The sequence below is a fragment of the Schistocerca americana genome, chromosome 3 (genome assembly GCF_021461395.2).
Source record: "Schistocerca americana isolate TAMUIC-IGC-003095 chromosome 3, iqSchAmer2.1, whole genome shotgun sequence".
In the NCBI taxonomy this organism is placed as follows: domain Eukaryota; kingdom Metazoa; phylum Arthropoda; class Insecta; order Orthoptera; family Acrididae; genus Schistocerca; species Schistocerca americana.
Window position 1 is genome coordinate 869,244,985 of NC_060121.1, and position 26,210 is coordinate 869,271,194.

The 26,210-nt window shown below is 40.7% G+C and overlaps 1 protein-coding gene across 6 annotated transcripts in view; it reads right to left on the reverse strand.

Annotated features, from left to right (window-relative positions):
- Window positions 1–26,210, reverse strand: part of LOC124605474 (alanine--glyoxylate aminotransferase 2, mitochondrial-like) — a 151,524-nt gene that overhangs the window by 21,594 nt on the left and 103,720 nt on the right. For all 6 annotated transcript variants that reach the window (XM_047137183.1, XM_047137182.1, XM_047137186.1 and 3 more), the window contains one exon: window positions 5,095–5,316. In XM_047137183.1, the coding sequence (XP_046993139.1) occupies window positions 5,095–5,316 (222 nt within the window). The remainder of the gene's footprint in view (window positions 1–5,094; window positions 5,317–26,210) is intronic.

Consider the following 26,210-nt stretch of genomic DNA (forward strand, 5'->3'; position numbering starts at 1 on the left):
TAAAACTATGTTTACCAAATTCATGAGTCATGCATTGCTGTTTATATTTTATGTGAGTAGGATGATTTTGAAGTTTTAATCGGAAAATATGTAAATTTATTTTCACTAAGTTTTGTTAATTATATATCAGTTAGTCAAAACAGTGTCTTTGATAGTGATGTAAATCATTTAAACTTCTTTGCCTCAAATGTAATCACTGTTCTTGCTAGGAGGAAGAGTTTTAAGAGAAGGTCAGGTTAGAGTAGTAGTGGAGAAGAGTTCTGTGGAAACATCTGTATGGAGTTACAGTTTCGAAGCTGATAGATATTAATTTTGTAGCTCGTGACCCAATAAACATTTGCAATTCTGGAAGATTTTGATTTCTTTGTACAGAAACTATCCAAGACCATTATATACCCCTGAAAAGAAGATGACAAGGCCAGCAACAGAATCGAACAAATAAGGAAATTAATTTATAACAGTGGACGTGCCTTCTGACTTGAGTCAGTAGACTGTGATTAGTCCTTTCTTGACCAAAAAGAGATATACACAATTGTTCATTGTTACTTGTTGCTGTATTAATTACTGCTCATCCTCAAGAGTGTTGAGCAAGCCATGTTTCGTTGCTCATCACAATGCATCATACAAAGTTATTTCTTACCTTTTGGCCACAACAGGGCTACAATGGAGAAAACAGCACCACTGCATTGTGTTTTACTTAAATTATATCTTTATTTTATCTAAACTTTTTAAATAATCCCCTGCTCCAGGGTGTCCATAGTTAAAGTTTCAATTTCAAAATGCTGTAGAAACATAACCACTGCTCAGAATGATGTCAAATTTGCACACCATATTATTGGTGTGGGGAGAAATGCCATGAGAGAGAAAGAGAGAGAGAGAACCAATAGATGGAACTGCAAGCATTGGAATATGCACACCAACAGAAGTGCAGCACATGGCTGTTCCTCAATTTGCATCTGAGACACTCAACATGACTGTCTCCATGAAGGATCGCACACTACTGGTAAAGCTTTTCTACAAGAACGGTGACTATATGCCAGTAACCCTGCAGAAGTTCTGGACACTCAATGATGTGGAAAAAGGCTGATGTCTGCTAAAGATCTGGAGAAAATGATTACAACAGTCGGAAAGAACAGTTTCTTTTGATGTGCAGTGTAGCAGAGGGAGGAAAGCACTTGATCTAATGTCTGTTTACAACGTGGCCACAGCACTGCAGCAGGGGTTGACTGCTGGTGTATGAACATGCAGTACTTGGGGAATTGCCAGATTGTTGGACATGGCTGTCAAAATGGTGCATAAAATCCTACTAAATGTCCTGCATTGCTGTCCATACAATATCAGCAATCTTCAAGAGTTGCTTTGTGCTGACCTGCCAGCAAGACAAACTTCACTCTTGAGTTTCTTACTCACATGGAAATGGACAATGAATGCCATGAAATATTTTATGGACAGGCAAACTCCATTTACATTTTCAAGGATGTCTCAATATACAGAATTGTGGAATATGGGCAATGGAAATTCCACATGCACATCAATCGGTACTACTTTATTCTGCAAAGGTGACTGTGCTTTGTATGTGGTGGGTTTATTGTGCGGCCGTAATTTTTTTTATTTAGGAGATGAGTCCTGTGGATCCTGTTACCTGTACCATCACTGGTAAATGCTGTGAGTGTCTTCTGCTCACCAGGTGGCAATTTGTTACATATAATGTAAAAATTATATATGCAGGAACCTTTAAACCAATGATTTTTTACAACTTAGTATGACAGTGGTCAGAACTTTATGTCACTTATGTGATTCCTCATACTCTTACAGAGTAGTATGCTTCCTCGTTAAAACACTCTACTGGAACAATCTTAAATGTATTACAGCGAACAGAATGGGTTGCTTTTGGGAGTCTATTGAAAAGTCTGGGGCCTAGATATTTGTGGCTGTTGTGAACCTTAGCTAGCCTATTTTGGGTATATCAATTAATTGTCCAATTCTTGAATTGCAATCATGCACAGACATCTTAAGGTTAAGATTATTTAAATTCTCTTTAACACTGAGCAGGGAACTATACATATAGAGGCTTGGGACTATCATAATACTGAGCTCTTTGAAGTGATCTTTACAAAATTCCCTTGAAGTAAATGCTGCTATACATCTGTTAGCCTTTTTGCCACCTGAATACAGCTTTTAAACTGGGGCAGTTACCCCACAAAGAGATCCATAGGTAAGGTGGGAGTGGAAAAATAGAATTATGCATATACTTGTACGGTTTTGTTTACATTGTTCCTCAGTTTGTAAAGCAGATAAATCACTCGAGAAAATTTCAAGCACAATTTTTCTGTATGACTCGACCAGCTGAGTTCCTGATCTATGTGGAAACCTGATAGTTTGATTAATTTTTGAACTTCATTGGAGATATTTAAATTGAAACAATTTCTTCAGTTTTATTGTTCTTAATTTGTAAATAATTTGCCTGGAACCATGTAGTGCAATGATCCATTGCTATATTTACACTATGTTGCAGCTCCTGCTGATTGTCAACTTGTGTGATCAGTGTTGTATCACTCACATACAATACTGCCTGACACAGCAAGAATGAGGGTAAGATTGTTTATTTATACATTGAACAGGAATTGACCCAGTACTGAGCCCTGTGGAGTGGCTTTTGGCATAGGTAATTAGTCTAACCTTTGATTGTTTATTGTTACCATCTGCTTTCTGTTGCTTGGATATGATACAATAAGGTGAAGAGCGTTCTCTCCAACTTCGTAGTATTGTAGCTTTTTGATAAGTATACTGTGGCAGATCGTGTCAAAAGATTTCCTCAAGTCTAGAAGATTCACTAGGTTGTTTTCTTAGTCTCAAAAGACTCATACATTCTTGTGATGATAGTTTCAATTGCTTTGACAGTGGAAAGATGAGGTCTCATACCATATTGTGAGGAGCTAAGTAGATTATTTTGTTTCAAGTGCTAGTACATCTGTTTGTGCATACAATAATCTATAATTTTTGCTATGATTGGTATGAGTGAGATGGGACGATAATTATCAGGAGATGCTTTATCACCTTTCTTGTGGACAGATGTTACAATAGTAATTTTTAAGCAATCTGGGAAGATTCCTTCATCTAGCATTTGGTAGACGGTTTTGGTTATTGGCAGTAGAATTTCTTTCTTTATTTGTTTTTTGGACTACCCGAAAGTTTACAGAAGGCTTCAGCTTTTGAGTTGCTAAGTTTGGCAATTTCTTTGCTAACCTGTCTGTAGTCTGTAGTCCAGCATAAGTTGTCATGTTGATTACTATCTAGAGCTGGAAGCAGAACTACAGCTTTATTTGCATCTTCAGTGAGATTTTTATTTGAGCCAGAAATGTGCATTTAAATTGTCTGGCTTAATTGGAATGTTGTTGTGTTTATTTTCAGAGCTTATCTATTTTTTGATAACTTTCCATGCTGCTTTACACTTATTTGTCGAATTGAGTATGTAATTGTTATTGGCTTTCTTCTTGGCTGCAATAATTTCTGATCTATACATTTTTCTTGCTGCTGTGTAATTTTCCTTCTCAGAGTCATTCTGTTGCAATCTGTCATAGGGCACCATCATTTCTTCCATAAGTTTCTGCGGGTGTGGTGTGTACCGGTTTCTCAGTTCTTGAGGTTTATTACTCTGGTTCTGCTGTGTGTGTTTTTTGTGATATTTAGGACAATATGAGTCAAGGTTTTCTACTAATAATTCTAAAAATTTCTGTGTTGAATCAGTGGTAAACATAACATTAGTGAGTACCATATCCCAGTTTATGCGATTAAGATTGGTTTTTAACTGATTAATTTATGTTTATTGATTGGGATGATTAGATTAGATTAGATTAGATTAATACTAGTTCCATGGATCATGAATACGATATTTCGTAATGATGTGGAACGAGTCGAATTTTCTAATACATGACATAATTAGGTTAATTTAACAACATACTTAAGTTAATATAACAACTTTATTTTTTTGTGTTTTTTGTTTTTCTTTATTTTTTATTTTTATTATTATTTTTTTATTTTTTAAATATTTTTTTTTTCTTTTTTTTCTTAATTTATATCTAAAAATTCCTCTATGGAGTAGAAGAAGTTGTCATTCAGAAATTCTTTTAATTTCTTCTTAAATACTTGTTGGTTATCTGTCAGACTTTTGACACTTCCTAGTTCAGCTGAACCGTCTGTCTTGTAGTTTAGAGGGTGCCTAAGCCACAGTTCTGCATGATCTGCTATCCCAAGGTTTAAAGTACCAAATTCAGTTTCATCTGGCTGAAAGTTGCAGATTTTGTTATCTAAGCATGCAGTGAGCCTGGTGGGTTTGTCATTTAGACAGCAGAAATTTAATGATCTTAATATGTCTAATGGGTGCTTCAGATGTTTGGAATTATACATAATGTCTATGTTAATATTAGCAAATATTGCTATGGGGGGTGGTACACTGATACAGCTATTAGTTTTTGACTTGGTATCATTATTGCTGAAACTTCAAAAACTGCTTCTACACATTGAAAACTTACATTTATAACTTCATACTCCAAATTATTTGTTTCTTTGATAAAAAAGGGAAACACCACCATGCTTCAAATTTGTTCTATAGTAAAATGTAGCTAATTGGTATTGGTAAGGTACACTTAATTTAAGTTCAGTACGAATTAACCAGAAACAAATTTTTCCCATCTGATGTGGTATGACCTTGCCGTGGCAGATGGGCCTATCTAACTAGCAGTATCACAACTGTTGATTGCTGAATTTATGCAGCCACGCACATTGAACAGTATGGATGGTGTAATGTGCAACTCAAACCGCAGCCGTTGTATTGCGATTCATTGACATTCATAGCCAACTCCATTTATGTTAAGACACTTACAGCATCAACTATTGGTAAAAGTCTTGTTAATTTTTTTTGTTCCATGAAGTTTCTCCCTGTGTCAATAATATGCTGTTCAAATTTGCCAAATTCTGAGCAGTGGTTCTCTTTCTACATAGTTTTGAAACTGGTACTGTAATTATGGACACATTGTATATGGGTAACTATAAAAAATAATATGAAACAAGAAATGGAATGAAGAAAATGTTTACTTTAAGAACAGCAAGTCCAACAGCAGATCCAAGAGCATTTCCTCCGAAGGTATTTAAGTCCAAAACCTGTCCCATAGTTTTAGCTATTTCAGGTGTTGTTACAACAGCAGCCATTGGAAAACCATTTCCAATTGCCCTTGCCATTGTCACAATGTCAGGCTTCACACCATGCATTTCAAATCCCCAAAAATGTTCTCCAGTGCGTCCAAATCCAGACTGTACCTGGAGAAAAATATGAAGACAGATATTACAAATTAAATGTGATTTAGTTTTTGAGAAGACATGTGGTTTACTACAGATACACTCTTGATTTAATAACTTTGCAATTATATTAAGTACATCACTAACACGTAAATTTTTCCTTTGGAGATAGTTTATCTATTTTCTTCAATAAGTATTGGAGCAAAGATATTTCCACTAAATGTTTAGTTGCTATTTGAATAAAAGGAATCATTTTATTGAAGTCACATAAAACATTCCCTTCCCCACAGCCAGGACACCCACAGCAAACACACTGCTCCAACATCAGATCACTCCACACCTGTACTGACAATCTCTCACAAAGGCAGAGTTTGTTCATTTGTTCATCCGTTTATTCATCCGATCAATCACTCCTGGCTACTTCCGTAAAATATAGTAGCAACAAATTATGACAAGCACTAAGCTACTCAAACTGATAATTGTGGTAATTACTTTTATTTATGTCAAGAAAAAAGCCACTCCCCCTCCCCTTCAAGCTAGCATTAATAAAGCTGCAGACCAGCTAAATGACTGGTTTGATGGAAATAAGCTGACAATAAATACATCCACAACATTTCTGATTTTCAACTTCTGTTTACCGAGCAAGTTGGCGTAGTGGCTGGCACACTGGACTTGCATTCAGGAGGACAACAGTTAAATCCCGTGTCTGGCCATCATGATTTAGGTTTTCTGTGACTTCCCTAAATCGCTCCAGGCAAATGCCGGGATGGTTCCTTTGAAAGGGCACGGCCATCTTCCTTCCCCGTCCTTCCCTAATCCGATGAGACCGATGACCTCGCTGTCTGGTCTCCTCCCCCTAAACAACCGAACCCCAGCTTCCATGTAAAGGAGGAAGCCTCCAATACCACTGTGGCAAACTCCAGCGGATTTACAGCTTCTCTAAAAACAAAATTTTTAGGTATGTGGCTTCAATATAATTTTAAATGGCAGACACAAGCAACAAAAACATATGTGCCACTGAAGAGAGTATGCTACAGCCTACATTTACTTGCACACAGAGGAAGCTTCTACACTGTTTGAACTGTGTAGGCCTACTTTGCCCAGTTCTGCACTTCTACAGTATGGGATTATATTTTGCAGTAGCATGACTGTTAGCTCAGTCATTGTCTTGACCCAAGAAAGAGCTATAAGAGCAACACCCCATGAATGACAAACAAGAGTCCTGCAGGGCCTTGCTTTGAAAAGTCTTCTCTCCACCTGCTCCCCTGCATTCTTATTCTAGAAACATGTAAATATGCGAGAAAGAATTTAAAAGAGAGAAATAAAAACTTTAATATACATGAACATGAGACCAGGCAAAAAGACAAAACTCCATGTCAAGTTAGCAAGGTCATCAGCCTTTAAAACCTTCACTACAAATAGTGCTGTACAAGTGTACAATGGTATGCCACACAAGACAAAAGTCATTTCCTCATTTTCACTGTCTTATAAAATTCTGCAAGTTAACCAGTGGGAGCCAACCGACTGCCATGTCATACTTGGTTAATGGCATCACTGGATTTGGTACAGAGGGGCATGTGGTCAGCACACTGCTCTCCTGGCCATTGCCGGGCTTCTTGACCTCAGAACCACTACTGATTGGTTGAGTAGCTCCTCAGTTGGCCTGTGAGGCTGGGTGCACCCTGCATAAGTCCTCCCACCAAGGAAAAATCCCTGGCAGTATCAGAAATCAAACCCAGATCCACTGTATGGTAGTCAGCTGTGCTGACCAGTCAGCAATAGAGGCATTCACATTAGATCACCACTTCTATCCAGTCATAGAATTTTAGATCATGTGAAATACAGCAAACTCGAAGCAAGAATGTGCTGCTATAGCAAGATCTAATAGACCTAATCTATTGCACTACTGCAATACATTTTGATGTTATATGTAACTTTGTGTGTGTGTGTGTGTGTGTGTGTGTGTGTGTGCAAATTACATCTCACAATCTGAAGACGTTTTCTGGATAAATAAAGAGTTCTGAATTCTCTATACTGCTTTGCAGTTGTTATCTAATTCTTCAGACAAAACACTTTCACTTTGTACAGAGCACTATTATCTGTGTATACAGGAGGGTCAGAGACAGTCTGAAGAGCTTTTAAGGGTGTTGCAGGATAGGTTGTGCTGAGAAATAAGTGTTAATAAAAGAATGTCCATTTGTGTGGCCATACTGTCCATAGTTGCTTTACAATTTCTGAGGTTACTACTAGATGTAACAATGGAGCAAAAATACCCTCACAAGTTAACCAAAAAAATTGATTTATTGTGCCATTTCTGAGCTAATTAGCATTGAAGTTAGCCAATCAGGCTGTTCACATCCAAATTCAAACGGCACATCGGATACAGTGTCATTAATTGTGTTTCTCATTTGGTTCTCTGAAACAAAACAAGTGATACAGAAATTGGACATGGGATGGTGGTAAGGATCAAATCCGAACCAAAGGGTGAGCAGTTTTGTGAACTATCATCTATGTTATGAGAACAGCTGATACTAATTGTATCTGGTAGGCCACTTGAATTTGCGTGCTCAACAGCCTGACTGACTAACTTCACTGCCAATCAACTCTGAAACAATGCAACGTACTAAATTTTTTTCTTAACAACTATTTCTCAGCACAACCAACCTTGCAACACCATTAAAAGCTTTTCAGACTTTTTTTGACCACCCTGCGTACTGACAAAATCATGTTCAAGCTGATACAGATATTAGAGATGGGCAAATTTACATTCCTGAATCAAAATACGTGATAAAAATGGATAATAAGGTATTCTTTTACTTTATGTTTAAATAATTGGGTATTTTCAATTTCCTGTCTGATGCCCGCTGGCAACCTTTCTATAAGAACACAGAATTCCAGTATGAACCCTACAAGGGAATGTGAGTCTCTATGGACATTATTTCCACTTCTGGAATTGTGGTTGTGGATTGCCAAGTTAAACCTAAATTCATCTTATTATTAACTACAAATACTATTCTGAAATTTATGTATTAGAGTGTAAGTATAAAAACCTCTAACTAGGTGGAGCGGCTTCTGAAAGAAGTCCAGTTATCAGCTTTACACTATATTCTTACTACACACTTCCACAGAATACATTTTCACATTAGCTGCAGTGCTAGCAATCTTGTCTGCAGCTGAACACAGTCAGAGAAAACAGAGCAGGCAGAACTGACCTTCTTGGTTAACTTGTCAACATGCTGGCGGCATCTCAGTTTATTGTCCAGCTGAATACCCAGGAACTTCACACATTGAACCCCATCCTGTGTATGCCCATTGATCTCTATTTCTGGTGCATGTAAGTCAATCTTATATGTTTGGAACTGCATAATATGAGTTTTTCCAAGATTAAGGGTTAAGATGTTGGCTGTGACTCAGCTATAAGGATGTACCATTATTCTCCTGGCTGTGATTGGTATGGATGTGTTTGGACCTTTTATCAAAATGTTTGTGTCATCACTAAACATTTCAGTTTCTAAAGAGTCCTCCTATGTCCTCAGTACATCATTCATGTAGACTGAGAACAGGAGTGAGTCAAGCACTGAACACTGCCACACACTATATTTAAAGTTTCCTCATTCTGAATTTAATCTTCTTCTTCTTGTATCATTTCCTAATGTGACCCTCTGTTTCCTGTTATTAAGATATGACTCCATCTGTGCATGGAGAAATCCTTTAATGCTGTCCGTTTTAGTCTCCTCCCAAGCACAATTTTGTGATCTAAACAGTTAAAGGCCTTGGCAAGAGCCTTCTTGTTTAGTTCTACTAGAAATGAGTTTGTGAGATCACATGTTGCATTCTCAGTAGAAAACCACTTTTGGAAGCCAAACTGAGCTGCTGTTAAAGTGTTACCAGAATGATGGTTCAGTATTCAGTTGTAAACTACTTTCTCAAAAAGTTTGGAAAACACAGGAAGGAGTAAGATCAGTCCATATTCAGAGGTCAGTTACTTACTTCCACTTTTGTATATTAGAGTTACTACTGCGTGCTTCAGTCTTTCAGGACGTACTCCTTGATTCATTACAAAGGTAGCTCAATGTCGGCACTAACAAGTCAGCATTTTGGCTGAGATAACATAACAGCCAGAACAGTTACTAGCAGATGAGCTGGCAAAACTCATGTCTGGCAGTGGAGTATCCGTTGCCTGTCTAAGTAAGTTTACTGGATCTGCTTTTGGTGGACAATGTTTTGGCCCTGTGTTCTCAACAATTGTTAATTTAAAATCCAATGATTTTACTTTTGTATCATCTGTCCTGCTGCTGCTACTGCCATCTGGGAGTTCAATAGAATTTGCTTTGCTGAGAATACCATTTGCTTGGCTGAGCTAGCCGTGTTCTTGAAATTTTGAATTTTTTGTTCACAGTAAATGGTTTTTATTCCTTTGATGACAGACTGAATAATTTTTCATTACTGCTTATACTGTATTTTTCAGTCTTCATTAGAACTAGACCTCTGCATTAAATAATGCACTTGATATTTTGATCCCAGTCATTCTTTTTCTTAAATTCCACTGTTTTACAAAAGGCAATATACACTCACAAGCAACACAGTTTATTCACAACAATTATAAAGAGCATTGACTAATATTTGGGAAACCTGTGTGATGTGAATGTGTGTTACTTCATCCAAATTTTTTTTTTTTTTTGTTTTCAAATATCCAGCTTTGTTCTAGAGGTATTTTTTATTTTCATATGTTCTTTTTGGGAGTGTTAAGTCAAAGCCTTCTTATGTTTATCTTAATTGCTATGATGCTTGTCAATAAACAAATCTCAGGACTGAGAACAAAATCGGTAGTGGAAGCTTACTCTACAGTTCTTATTAGACTTGTCTCAAGAGTGTATGGAACATTCATTCCTCACCAGGAACTGAATGATTATTTCCATGAAAGGTGCCACCAAACAAATGTGTGTTAGCTACCTCAGCTGGAGAGCAATGTGTTGTGTCTCACTTCCAGTCACAGGCCTGACACCTGCTAGGTCATATTCCTATTGGACTAGTATGTACAGTACATTCCTGGCTAAAATATATTCTAATCATCACATGGCAGACATGCACCTGATGTATGGACTTGCAAATTGCAATGCATTGTAAGTGAGACATTTTTATGCTCAAAGATTTTCTCTTAGACATTTACTGAACAATGAGACCTTTCAAAGAATACATGAATGTCATGTGGAGACAGGTCCTCATGAGAAAGTATAATTTCATTATGGCAGAGCAAATGATTTAGAAGATCAAGTACATGACATTGAGGACAGTAATGGCAGCAGTATCAGATAAATAGCATAAACTGGGAATGTGAGTCATGTAACAGGTAGAAAGTGTAATGAGAACAGTTCCTTTATTCAGACCTTCTTCAGAGAGTGCAAGGTCTTAAGGGGCTCCGGAAAGGCTCAAAATCATGAAAAGTTCAATTTTTACTTTTTTGCGTTTTCTGAATCTGCAGACTATTACCTTTTAATAGATATATAATTTATTCAATTCCGAAGACTACAACTATTTTTAAATTTTTTTTGAAATGTGTTCTACATGGGAGTGACCCACTGTGGCGCTGTTAAACTGCTGTCAAATGGTGTTATTATTAACGTCCGTATTCATCAGGTACATTTTAGTGATGTGAGATAAAGTATGTGTTGTGGTTAACCTGTGATGGTTCAATATATATCGCTGGTGTGATTGTCGATTGTTTCATGTTTATTTACTCTGTCGTTATCTCGAAAATATTCGTAATTAATTCTGTTTCTTGAGTCTCTGTTTTGTTGAAGTATAATAATGAGTAAAAGTAAAGTTATTAGAAATCCTCTGAAGGCTTTTAAGAAAAGGAGAAATGTTGGAAAGCCAAAGGTATGTGTTATTACTGTAAACAATAAAGACGATAACCAAGTGAGTGAACTCTCAAGTACATCTGCCCATAGCAGTCAAAGTGGGAAAGAAAATACTTCACAGAAGAAGCTTGGTTCAATGAGTGAAAACTATGAATGTTTTATGGGCGAATCGGATGTGAATGAAATATTTGATATGTCGGTTCTCAAAGGAATTTTTTCAAACTGTGTAAGATGTGTTCATTGTAGTGAAGTTGGTCTGGAACTCTCCATAATAAAGCACGTAGGACTTGCTAGTGAAATACAACTGAAATGTGATAGGTGTTCATACATGACCACCTTTTGGAACAGTGTTGCAGTAACTGCAACTGAAGAAAATGGTAGCAAAATCTACAAACACAACAACGAGCGATGCTTGCTTTAGACAAGGAACGCCTTCGGGCTGCAGACAGGGCTGTAAAGAGTCTAGAAATACAAGCAAGAGTAAACAGGAGGAGGAACAAGAGGAAGCTGGAAGAGGAGTTTGCAGAGGATCAAGATAATCCATCATATGGACCTGGAATCCACTAAAAAGTTAATCCAATCTTTGTCGCTCGATTCCCAAAACTTATATTTTCTCATACTAATTACATGTTTTCCAAGGATCTTCCAAACATATTTGTTTCAAACTTTCAGTAAATGTTACACAGTACCTTCTGCATAATTTAACACAGCCTTTTTCCAAAAAACTGTATATTTTTGAATATATAAATAAAAAATTGCAAAAAAAATGTTGTGAATTTTCATTACAATTGAAAAAAAATCATCTTTAATAACTGAACTAAAATTTTGTAAAATCCCTGTGTTACGTTATAGCCCATATTCCAATAAATAATCTGTAAAAAGTTCAACTTCCTACCTCAAATACTTTGTGAGGAAAGATGTAATTTATAAGCGTTATTTTAACATTGCAAGTATAGGGCGTTCCGGAGCTCCTTAATGGAACAGATTTTTAATCCAGAAAAGCTGTTCATGCTTTGCCACTGTGGATGTGTTCTAAGGACCAACACTTTCTGTCTACAGTACTATTTATTGATGAAACAAAGTTTACCAGGAGTCGAATCCAGACTTTTACAACAATAATTGGACACAAATTACTTGGACCTTTGATTTTCCATGGAATACTGACTGGAGCATCATGCAGTGAATCTTTAATGGAACATTTAAATGTTTTACTGGAAGGCATTACACTACAATTACACCAGTACACATGGTCTACGCACAATAGGTCATCACCACATTTTGCTCTGCAAGAAAGAACAGTTTTGAATCAGTGTTTCCAAAATAAATAAATATGTTGTGGGGCAGCAACACCTTGGCCTCTTCAGTTTCCTGATCTCAATCCATTGGATTTTATTTTTGGGGGCATTTAAAGGACATAGTGTATTCAAGACCTGTTGCAAATGTTGGCATTCTCCACCAGCATACTGAAGGAGTATTTCTGCAGATATAGCAGACACCATGTTCAGAAGCTTGTGTTACAGCTAATGATAGACATTTTGAGCATTTCATCCAGCCATCATAAGACAATATTTGGAAAGAAAAAAATAACTGTAGAACCAAGCTGGAAATTTGAAAGCAAAAAGCCAGAAACAAAGTAACCATTGAACAATAAAAAAAGTGTCTGTCTGTGTAACTAAGAGAATAAAAAAAATTATCATGTGTATATGATCTTTTTTGCTTCTTTTTAAGTCCTCTATCCATCCCACAATGGTTTCCCGCATATTATTTTAACACCCTGTATATACAAGGTGCTAAAAAACAGTCCAAGCTATCTAAAGTCCATACTCCCAAGCTAAGTCTAATCTAAGCCATATCGGAATTCTGACTGTTGCAAATAGAGTCCAGCACAATAACACCATAGGCAATATGATACCTCTCACAGCACACACTCTACTGCTTCCATCAACACTTATTTATGCCAACCCAGGGCTGCCTTTATGCCAGGGTAAAAGGCACAGGTTTAGGAGAGGGGCTCAATGCCCTACTGTGGGCCACTTGTGGCAATACGCTGATTCAGTGTTGTGCCATGGTGATCACAAGGCGCGTATAAATTCTGGCCATCTGGTCAAACTGGTCATTGGTCGAATTGGCAAGTCGTGTACTCTGTCACCTAACTAGCAGCGCAAGAACACCATTCGAATGTGTCAGTATTCAACACAGCACTGCTATGGAATGTTTACTACAAAAGGTTATTCCACACTTGTGCCATGCTGAGTCTAACAGCTACTGCTGAACAATACTGCTCCATCAAGGAATGTGAGAGTGATGCTTGACCATGCAGCAGAATGCAAATGCCGTAGATCAATAGCAGCCTGCAACACCAGATGAGGACAGGTACCTACAGCTGTTTGAGCTTATTGGAACAATAAAGAGTTCACATGTGCACTGGTCTGTCTTGCTGCAGCCACTTTACTCCTCTGATGGTCTTCTGTAGCTCTCATCAACCAATCAAACCCACAACACTTAGTTTGGAAAGCTAAACACATTCCTAACAAATAGAAGAATGGCTCTTCCACCCAACTCTTGCACTCCCGACTCCAATATTCTGGTATCAGAAGTGGGATTGTAAAAGCACTATGGTGGTCGGCACCACAAGCAAGTAGCAGCATGTGCATTCTATAACTGCTCGTGTGTCCTTGTATCCATTGTTCTTTGGATTTGACTTCTTCTTGCTGCCCTATTTTGCATTGTGTCAGGTATAGAGGTATGGACTCAGTTACGCTATCTGGGAAGGCCCAAGGATGAACCATTGGCAATGGTTGTGTATGCACAATGTAAGCTAACAGGTTATATGGCTCTATGCACCAAATCCCATGAAATGCTATGCTGGTAGAAATAGCATTACGCCAGGCAGTGTAGAAAGAATAGTAGGTGACTGTAAGTGTACTTTGTTGTAAATAGTGTTGATAGTTGAATTAGGAATTTAAGAGTTCTCCAAGTGTCTAGTCTTGTAGGTAAATGAATATAATAGAGGGAAACATTCCACGCGGGAAAAATATATTTAAAAACAAAGATGATGTGACTTACCATACGAAAGCGCTGGCAGGTCGATAAAAACACAAACAAACACATACATACACACAAAATTCTAGCTTTTGCAACCAATGGTTGCTTCGTCAGGAAAGAGGGAAGGAGAGGGAAAGACGAAAGGATGTGGGTTTTAAGGGAGAGGGTAAGGAGTCATTCCAATCCTGGGAGAGGAAAGACTTACCTTAGGGGGAAAAAAGGACAAGTATACACTCACACACACACACACACACACACACACACACACATATCCATCCGCACATAAACAGACACAAGCTTGTGTTTGTTTGTGCTTGTAGGTAAATGGTTTGATATCCTCAGAATGCCCGAGTGATGTGCAGAGCTTTTCTCTTCCTTTCCACTTTTGTGTCGCACTCCTGATTGTTCTATTTTCTAATAAGCTAGTTGTAAACTGTGGTACACAGCTGACAAAGTAAAACATAGATCAGTGTTGCAGCAGTGTTTTAGGTTTGGATTTTTTGTATTTATGTGATATGTGCTTAGATACTATGACTGTGAGATGGGTCATTGGCTGTGATGACACTGTAATACCACTTGTGGTCGCTCGAGGTACAGTCGGCATGGCAGTAGAAAATAAATGTTAGAACCACTGTAGGGTGCTATAGGAGAACCTACCAGATATCAGAGGATTACAATGAAGAGATAATTATTGAGTATTATAGAGTTGTATAACGGACACAGGTTGTAGCTGGTTAAGCGATTTTGGTTAAATAAATGCATTAGCAGTATTTCAGGGTTTGTGAAGCACAATAGACTGACTTGGTTTCTTGAGGATGAGAGATGAAATTTAGGGTTTAAGCAGTTGTTCTCTGGACATTAGATCATAATTGATACTGTAGTGACTTTACCACATATTATTTCTTTTTTAAATAGTTCATGTTAATCTCTTCTTTCTGCACTTGTGTGCTTATTTTTTATGACATAGTGATAAGGAGTAATAGGCCATTAGGATATCTTGTGAAGGATAAGTGCAACAAAGAAGAAGAATGATTTTTTATTGAGTGTACGTACAGAGTTGAAGATGATAATACATGGAAAAGGGTGGGCACGAAAGTTTGTAATGTTAGCTAGATTACTGTTGTTGTTCCTACAAGATGCTCTGACACAGGTGATGAATGAACAAGTCAAAGATTTATGCTGTAAGTGTCTCATGGACTCATCAGTGAGGCAACTTGGAGTGTGCTGCAGGCATGAGTGAGTGAACCACAGAAAGGGCATCAAGCATTTGTAGTGAAAGTGTGGTCACGTATCTCTGGTATTTCTTCTCAGGGTTACTCCTAGTTTTTAGGAACAACTAGTAACTGCAACCACATAAACTGTGATGATATTTCAAATGTGTCTAGGTACCTGCCTTAACTGTTAAAGTGTTACACATGGATTCTTACAGATGCAATGAGACAAATGACTTGATGTGTTTGCAATGAACTGTAACAAATTAATTAGTTTCAGGTTCAAAAACTGGGAGAATTCTGTAGGTCAAATTCTCTGTATAGGGGAAGAGCAAAGAGATGAGCTTTTGCAGAAAGGCTCAATGAGGTAAACTGGGCCACTTCCAGCATGCACTGACCAGATGTTGTGCCATGTTGTTCATTTGGTGGCAGTGGCCACCCACCCTATTCCTGGGCCATATAGAGAAATCCATCCTAAGCCCTCTTAATCCACTTTGGGAGCTGCCACCTATTACACACCAAGAAGTCCCTACCACACAGTCTACTCATCTGTGTTCATCGCATCTGTACTGATGGGCACTAGCTTTCCCAATATGCTGAAGGTCTCACTGAGGCCGATAACTCAGACAGCAAACATAAATTAGAATGTAAGTGGTTAAAAAAGGGGTATTCACTCAGGAAATGGTGAACCATCAAAGGTTGATGACAATCAGCACAAAGTGGGAGGGGATCATCACTTAACAAATGACAATGGCTAAAACAACAGTGCTCAGTATGCAACCTAGATAAAATGATCTCCTCGTGGTGAGAGAAGATCAGCCAAACCACTGGGAGAAGTTTAATACCCAGGAGCTTGTTCCCATGAATAAAAGATCAGTGGTGATGTCAAACGGGCACCATCTGCTGACAGACTGCAAAACGAAAAGCCTTTGTCGCTGGATGTACTGCGTGACCTGATACAGGGCGAAGAGCTCTTCTGTAATACGGAGCAGGGTTCATGAAGCCAATACTGAAAATGGTCGGTGCCAATGACGAAGGAACACCCGACACCACAGTCAGTCCGAGAGCCATCAGTGTACACAAAGGTACTATCAAGTTCCATGCGTAGGTTGAGAAACTTACGTGGATAAAGCAAGTCTGGAGTAGTGTCCTTAGGAAGTGAATGAAGTCCAAGGTGAACACGGGCCACCACACGAAGCCAAAGTGGTGAAGGGTTCACTCCATCAGGAAAGTGGCAGGTAGCATGAGGTTAAGCTGCTGGAGCAATAGTTGGAAGTGAAATCCAGGAGGTAACAGAAGAGGGATGTGCCCCATACTGAAGGTCGTAACCGCCGTCTGCTTCACATCTGCTGTGCAGCGAGCTACCTTAATTTAAGTATTAACTGTATTTTTCTTACTTGTCACTTCTTCTTCCGTGTGTTTTTGGTTTTAGGAAGCTTTAATTGTCGAGTGCTATTAATAGTGTCCCATAGATTTCGTGTTTGTTTTGAATACAGTCAGAGAGAGTCCCTTTAGTCAACCATAGTGCCAGTAGTGCTAGTATTTGTTTTCAATACAGTCCAGAGACAGGTAGTGCTATTTTCATTGTTTTCTACAAGAAGTGGCTAGCAATCACAGTTTAGTCAATACTCAGCCACCTTTAGTGAATTAGCAGTCTAGTTAAAAGTTGATTAACTCTCTTCAGTAAATTGATTCCTTAGGATGGATAGGATGTGTGACTGCTGTGTACAGACGCAGGAGGAGCTGGCCACTGTTCGCGAACAGCTGAACGTGTTGGTGGCCGCGGTCAGCCGTCTTCAGGCTGCTGCCTTGGAGTGTAGCGGCAGTGGGGACTCTGGTGCGTCGCAAGGTACACCCCCGGTGTTACATGCTTCACCCACTGTCCCTGCTATCGAGACATCTTCGCGGGTACCAGGCGCAGTTGGGCCACCCTCTCCCCAAGGGGAGTGGCGGGTTCAGCAGCGTTCGCGGCGCACGAGGCGGAGGGTAAATGTGGAGGCTGGCCGTGTGGCATCGCCCGCTCTGCCTGTGAGTGGACATGTGGCTGCTCCTTCAGCAAGGTCGGAGCAGGCACACAGGGGGAGGGGTTTATTAGTTATTGGGAGCTCCAACATTAGGCAGGTGATGGAGCCCCTTAGGGAAATAGCGGGGAAGAAGGCCAGTGTTCACTCTGTCTGCTTGCCGGGGGGTCTCATCCGAGATGTGGAGGAGGCCCTGCCGGCGGCGATAGAGAGCACTGGGTGCACCCGACTGCAAATTGTTGCTCATGTCGGCACCAATGACTCCTGCCGTCTGGATTCAGAGGTCATCCTCAGTTCGTACAGGCGGTTGGCGGAATTGGTGAAGGCAGAAAGCCTCGCTCGCGGGGTGGAATCAGAGCTAACTATTTGTAGTATCATTCCCAGAACCGATCACGGTCCTCTGGTTTGGAGCCGAGTGGAAGGCTTAAACCAGAGGCTCAGATGATTCTGCGGAGATCTGGGGTGCAAATTTCTCGACCTCCGCTATCAGGTGGAGAAATGTAGGGTCCCCCTGAATAGGTCAGGCGTGCACTACATGCCGGAAGCGGCTACAAGGGTAGCGGAGTACGTGTGGAGTGCACATGGGGGTTTTTTAGGTTAGAGAATTCCCTCCCTAGGCCCGACAAGACGCCTCCTGAGATGCGGCAAGGTAGGAGTAAGCAAAATGCAACAGGGAATAACAATATTAATGTGCTAATAGTAAACTGCAGGAGCTTCTATAGAAAGGTCCCAGAACTGCTCTCATTAATAAACGGTCACAACGCCCATATAGTACTAAGGGCAGAAAGTTGGCTGAAACCAGACGTAAACAGTAATGAAATCCTAAACTCAGATTGGAATGTATACCGCAGAGACAGGCTGGACAGTGAAGGGGGAGGCGTGTTTATAGCGATAAGAAGTGCAATAGTATCAAAGGAAATTGACAGAGATCTGAAATGTGAAATGATTTGGGTGAAGGTCATGGTTAAAGCAGGCTCAGACATGGTAATTGGATGTCTCTATAGGCCCCCGCGCTCAGCAGCTGTTGTGGCTGAGCATCTGAAGGATATTTTGGAAAATATTTCGAGTAGATTTCCCCACCATGTTATAGTTCTGGGTGGAGATTTTAATTTGCCGGATATAGACTGGGAGACTCAAATGTTCATAACGGGTTGCAGGGACAAAGAATCCAGTGAAATTTTTTTAAGTGCTTTATCTGAAAACTACCTTGAGCAGTTAAACAGAGAACTGACTCATGGCGATAACATATTAGACCTTCTGGTAACAAACAGACCCAAACTATTTGAAACAGTTAATGCAGAACAGGGAATCAGCGATCATAAAGCGGTTAAGGCATCGATGATTTCAGCTGTAAATAGAAATATTAAAAAAGGTAGGAAGAATTTTGTTTAGCAAAAGTGACAAAAAGCAGATTACAGAGTACCTGATGGCTCAACACAAAAGTTTTGTCTCAAGTACAGATAGCGTTGAGGATCAGTGTACAAAGTTCAAAACCATCGTACAATATGCGTTAGATGAGTATGTGCCAAGCAAGATCATAAGAGATGGAAAAGAGCCACCGTGGTACAACAACCGAGTTAGAAAACTGCTGCGGAAGCAAAGGGAACTTCACAGCAAACATAAACATAGCCAAAGCCTTGCAGACAAACAAAAATTACGCAAAGCGAAATGTAGTGTGAGGAGGGCTATGCGAGAGGTGTTCAATGAATTCGAAAGTAAAGTTCTATGTACTGACTTGGCAGAAAATCCTAAGAAATTTTGGTCTTATGTCAAAGCGGTAGGTGGATCAAAACAAAATGTCCAGACACTCTGTGACCAAAATGGTACTGAAACAGAGGATGACAGACTAAAGGCCGAAATACTAAATGTCTTTTTCCAAAGCTGTTTCACAGAGGAAGACTGTACTGTAGTTCCTTCTCTAGATTGTTGCACAGATGACAAAATGGTAGATATCGAAATAGACGACAGAGGGATAGAGAAACAATTAAAATCGCTCAAAAGAGGAAAGGCCGCTGGACCTGATGGGATACCAGTTCGATTTTACACAGAGTACGCGAAGGAACTTGCCCCCCTTCTTGCAGTGGCGTACCGTAGGTCTCTAGAAGAGCGTAGCATTCCAAAGGATTGGAAAAGGGCACAGGTCATCCCCGTTTTCAAGAAGGGACATCGAACAGATGTGCAGAAATATAGACCTATATCTCTAACGTCGATCAGTTGTACAATTTTGGAACACGTATTATGTTCGAGTATAATGACTTTTCTGGAGACTAGAAATCTACTCTGTAGGAATCAGCATGGGTTTCAAAAAAGACGGTTGTGTGAAACCCAGCTCACGCTATTCGTCCACGAGACTCAGAGGGCCATAGACATTTGTTCACAGGTGGATGCTGTGTTTCTTGACTTCCGCAAGGCGTTCGATACAGTTCCCCACAGTCGTTTAATGAACAAAGTAAGAGCATATGGACTATCAGACCAATTGTGTGATTGGATTGAGGAGTTCCTAGATAACAGAACGCAGCATGTCATTCTCAATGAAGAGAAGTCTTCTGAAGTAAGAGTGATTTCAGGTGTGCCGCAGGGGAGTGTCATAGGACCGTTGCTATTCACAATATACATAAATGACCTGGTGGATGATATCGGAAGTTCACTGAGGCTTTTTGCAGATGATGCCCGGGCTGTATCGAGAGGTTGTAACAATGGAAAATTGTACTGAAATGCAGGAGGCTCTGCAGCGAATTGACGTATGGTGCAGGGAATGGCAATTGAATCTCAATGTAGACAAGTGTAATGTGTTGCGAATACATAGAAAGATAGATCCCTTATCATTTAGCTACAAAATAGCAGGTCAGCAACTGGAAGCAGTTAATTCCATAAATTATCTGTGAGTAGGCATTAGGAGTGATTTAAAATGGAATGATCATATAAAGTTGATCGTCAGTAAAGCAGATGCCAGACTGAGATTCATTGGAAGAATCCTAAGGAAATGTAATCCGAAAACAAAGAAAGTAGGTTACAGTACGCTTGTTCGCCCACTGCTTGAATACTGCTCAGTGGTGTGGGATCCGTACCGGATAGGGTTGATAGAAGAGATAGAGAAGATCCAACGGAGAGCAGCGCACTTCATTACAAGATCATTTAGTAATCGCGAAAGCGTTACGGAGATGATAGATAAACTCCAGTGGAAAACTCTGCAGGAGAGGCGTTCAGTAGCTCGGTACGGGCTTTTGTTAAAGTTTCGAGAACATACCTTCACCGAAGAGTCAAGCAGTATATTGCTCCCTCCTACGTATATCTTGTGAAGAGACCATGAGGATAAAATCAGAGAGATTATAGCCCACACAGAAGCATACCGACAATCCTTCTTTCCACGAACAATATGAGACTGGAATAGAAGGGAGAACCGATAGAGGTATTCTGGGTATCCTCCGCCACACACCGTCGGGTGGCTTGCGGAGTATGGATGTAGATGTAGATGTAGAAGGTCAAGGGAGTCATTGAAGAAGGAGGTATAGGATGGGTGACCAGGCATGGCGGACAAACAGTAGGTGTATTCACTGAGGAGAACATCATGTCAGTGTAACAGTGGAAGTTTTGCAGCTTCTGCATACAGCCTTAACTGGGCTAATATAAAAGGCACCAGTGCCATGATGATGGATTGTATTGAGATGGCGTAAGATAGTTGGATGTGCAGATGCATAAACGAAACACCCATAGTCCAGTTTCGAATAGACAAGGGATCAGTACAAACTGAGGAGGGTGGTCCAACTCACTCCCCAAAAAGTGACATGTAGGACATGGAGCGACAAGTTACAGCAAGCAACCATGAGCCCCAGGAATTTTGTAGTTTCAGCAACAGACCCAAGATGTGACGACTCTGGAAGAAACCCATTGTGCCGCCAGACATTCATACAAATGTTTTTGTGATTAGAAAGGTGAAATCCATTGTCAGTGCTCCACAAGTAAAGTGATCGAGACAATGTTGAAGATGCTGCTAAAGAATACAAGTCCATGGAGATCTGGAATAGATTGCAAAACTGTCATCAAAAAGGGAGCTGGAGATGCTTGGTGGAAGACAGGCCATAATAGGGTTAATGGTCATAGCAAAGAGGATGACACTCAGGACAGAACCCTGGGGCACACTGTTTTCCTGGATAAAGGTGTCTAAGAAGGCAGAAGCTGCACATACCTTGAAAACTCATTCTTTTAAAAATTCCTGAAGGAAACAGGGCAGGCAGCCTCAGAAGCCCCAGATGCAGAGAATATGGAGGATACCAGTCCCCCAGCATGAGTTGTATGCTTTCTCCAGATCAAAAAAACATGGCCACAGTCTCTTATTTCTGCAGAAAACCATTCATGACATGGTAAACTGCAGAATGGCACACTCAAAATTCACACAGTGCAGTGTTAGTAAATTGCAAGACTCAAGCCACCATACCACCTCAGCATGAATCATACGTTCCATCACCTTGGAAACAGCTGGTGGGTGAGCGAAATAGGGTGGTAGTAGAAGGAATGTGTTTACCCTTACTGGGCTTCGAGCCAGCATCTGGGAAACATGTCTTCTGCCCAGATGCGATTGTACATATGAAGGAGAAAGTGCTTGCCTGCAAGAGAAATGTGCTGCAACATCTGCATGTGAACATCGTCTGCTTTGGAGCAGATGATTGGGATGAAGTGAGAGCCTATCTAGCTCTCTTGTAGTAAAAGCAACATTCATGATTCTGAGAAGAGAAGGGTATTGCCTGAGCCTCCTCAACTTGTTTCCAATGGAGGAAGGCAGGGTGACAGTGGGGGGGCCTCAAAATCTCCACGAAATAGTGGCCCATGGTGTTGAAGATAGCAGTAGAGTCCACTATGACAACTTTTACTATGGTCGTACTGGAAATTGGGGAATGGACCTTGGTCCCAGAGAGTCATTGTAGGTTGACCCACATGACTGAAGAGGGCATGGAACTGATACAAGAACTAGTAAATGAAATTCAGCTAGTGTTTTTGCTATCCTAAAGAACTGTGCACTCAACTGTTACGACACTGAGCACACAACTGTTCATAGTAAATGAATTTAGTCACTGTAGGATGATGATTAAAAATATGGAGAGCATGTCTCTGTGCACAAAACGCATTGTGGCAAGCTTCAGTCCACCAAGGGACTGGGATACGGCACAGTAAAGATGAAATGCAAGGAACAGAACATTCTGTGGTGGTAAGGATAACATTTTTAAGGTATTCTGTCTGGTCATCACAACTGGGAAAAAGTAGTTTGTTGTAGGTCACAGGGAGAAGTCAAGCCTCCAGTCGGCCTTAGTAAGCTGCCATTTGGGTGTGCACGCAGGTGGGGTACGAGTCATCAAACGGATAGCACATGGGAAATGGCCACTCAAGTATGTGTCAGAGAGAACGGACCATTCACGATGGTGAGTAAGCTGGGCATTGCAGAAGGATAGGTCCAAGTGGGAATAGGTGTGAGTGGAGTCTGAAAGGAACATGGGTGCTCCTGTGTTATTGCCTAATAAGCCGGAGGAAATCTACCCTGGTGACACCGAATGACGGAGCGATGTGAACGGTACAAAGAGAAAAGGTGAAGTGAGGAAGGAAAATGCTGACTGCAACAGCTTGCAGCTGGGTGGTCAGTGAGATGGTTTGACTATAAACGCCATCCTGGATGAGCAGCGTGACTCCTCCATGAGATGGAATGCTGTGCTTGGGAGGGGGGGGGGGAGAGGGGCGGGGGGGGGGGGGGGGGGGGGGAACAAAGCAGACCAGTAAGAAATGTACGATATCAAAGTGGTCGTAAGGACACAATTTTGTTTCCTGGAGGCAGAGAATAAGTGGATTCTGTGATTCCAAGAGCAGCCATAACTCCTCCTTGTTGGATTTAAAGCTGAGAACACCCCACTGGAGGAGAATCATGACAGAGAAAGGGGAGAAGAGAAAAAATGAAGGGGTCTCACCTCGGCAGCTGTCGGGTGACAGCCTTTGAAGACTCTCTACTACAGGGCACAGAGGTTGGAGGATCCTGCTCAATGAGATCTAAAGCATTGTCAGCATCCTCCCTCCGTTGGTCTGTGTTGTTCAGGGCAGAAAAATGGTGGTTCACCAGCAACAAGGAGGTCGGCCAGGGGAGGGTACCATGTGGCGATGCTGTTGAATAGGATCTCAAATTCGGTGAAGTAGAAGACCGTTTGCCTTTGTTTGATTTCTTGGAGCCTTTGCAGTTGGCAAATGAAGATTCAGATGTTTGTTGGCTGGAGGGTCATAAAAAGTCTTCACGTGAGTATTCTTTCTGTCCTGTTCGACCTCCTAGTTGTGTAGCAGGTGATTTCGCTGTGTGAGACAAAAATTTGGTGGCTTGTTGCATAGCTGGAGGAGACAGGGATGCAACCGTGACACTGGGCAATTTTACAACCATGTTGCTGAATTTGAGCTTGCAAATCTTTGTGGCCATGTCCTTCATGGGGCGAGATGTAGTAAGAACTGTACTGTAAGTGCCGGTAAAACACAGGGTTCTGACTAACCAACAACTTGAGAGCGACAGGGTAAGGCACTTTTCCTTCACCCGGATCTCCTGGATGGCCCACTTATCAAGATATGTGGGACATTCTCTGGAGGAGGCTGCATGGTCGCCATTGCAATTGATGGAGCAGGGAGAAAGAGGTGGGAAACTGCCCTTGTGAACATCCCTACCAGAGGTTACACATTTGAACAGGTGTCGAAAACACATTTGAGTGTGGTTGTAACAACGACACTGGTAGCATCACATTGTGTTTGGAATGTACGGTCAGACTGTGATGACTTCATGCCTGCTTCAATCTTTGATGGAAGCACTATTCTATCAAAAGTGGAAAAAAGAGTGTGTGTGGGCACTAAGGATGCATCTGCCTTCTTCGTCACCTGATGGACTGCAGTGACACTCTGATCAGAGAGGTAAGTTTGAATTTCTGCCTTGGCCAGACTATTGAGCAGCCTAGTGTAAATAACACCACATGAAGAATTCAGGGTTTGGTGGTACTCGACATGAATGGAATAGCTGTGGAGTGGTGAAGCTGCAAGCAGCTGTGCTTGACAGACACAAGTAAGTGTCCAAAAGCAAAATGCCACTGTATGAATGAGAGCAGAATTTCACAGGGCTGGCAGTTGCATCAACACCTTTCTGAATAATAAAAGGACTGACTGCCTTCAGTACATGAAAAACAAGGAACCAAGGTGCAGCTTGGAGGGCCTTTGTGTCGTAAGCCTCATTCCCCCCCCCTAAGAGTGGGGATCACCTGCCTTGGTGATTGTTCACACCTCCTGAACACCTAAAAGAGGTGACCAGTTGGCAATTTGGAAAGGTAACAGCTCAGGCAATCACACCTCCCTGGGCCTGGCCTGTACCAGGGGGTATGTGCGAACCCAACCTGTCAACTTGGAGCTGGGAATTATGCATTACCCAGTCACCTGTTGCACGTCAGATGCATGGGCCGGCCTTCAGGAGCATACAAGAAAGAAGAAGAGACAAGATGGTACCTCAAATGCTGAAGCAGAGGAAGGATAGGAGAAGGGAAATGAAGAAAGAAACAAACAGGGGAGGGGCTATTCTGTCATGAGGCTGCTGAAAATTCAGGATACATTCCTAAAAACATTTCAGACATGTTCCCCAAGGGAGGGGAAAAAGAATAGCAGCAAGGTAGACATGCAGCACAGATGGGAAAAGTGCTGCAAAGGCTGGGCTCTGTGGTAGCCAAGCATGGACTCACCAAGGATTGATGAGCCCCCTGGGGGGCCTATTCCATCTGTGTTCCCAACCTCTTGCCCTATGGCACATATCCTTCCAACAGACCTACACAAGGCTTGTCCCCCTTGTACCACTTACTCCAGTTATATTTCCCTCCTTTACCTGTGTGTGTGTGTGTGTGTGTGTGTGAGAGAGAGAGAGAGAGAGAGAGAGAGAGAGAGAGAGAGAAAGAGAAAGAGAGTGTGTTACACTTGTGCTTTGTTTTGTTTATGTCTACTGAAGGCCTTACTCTGATAAATAATAATATCTAGCACCCTTTTTCCAGTGTGATTGTTAGCCAAAACCACCTTGATGTGGGTGGCGATTAGCATTCTGTCCTTTTCATATCAATGTACTGAGAGTCACTGTTCAACAATTTTGCTACAGCCTGTTTGTCAACCAGTATGTCATGACAGTAAGAGGTTAGTAATGTGCAAGTTCAATTCACAGCTATTACCAGTATTTGCAATTTAATATTTGAGAATTCTAAGTGATTCTGGGCTCTTGTTGTCAACATGAAGTAAGTTTTTATCCCACAAAACTTCAATGCCCTGTATAAACATGTTCTCCAGTCAGCATGCAATTCAGTTTAAATATGCTCCCATTTGTTCACAAGATTTAATGTCCATTTGGCTTACAAAATTCTTCTGAGTTGTTGACTGTGTCATACTGTAATGCAGAAGAATTTCACAGAATAATGCTCTTGGCAGTAAGTGCTGACTTTTATTGATCAAAAATGATAATATTCTTGTCCATTCAGAACATGATTCTGTATCTCCATGGCAATATTGTGCACAGGGAAGATGCTCATATTCTTTCAGATTCTGGCATAAAATCCCAGAGGAATGTGCGTGGTGACACCATGCAGTTCTGTATTAGAGGTCACAGTGCGTCTGGTTTCAACTTTTCTACAGTTAACGAAGCAACTTTGTAGGGTTTGGAAAGTGTGTATCAGAGAAACATGACTGTAGTTTAAAGAACTAGGACTTATTGATGATGAGTTCTTTATTTTATATCTTACAAC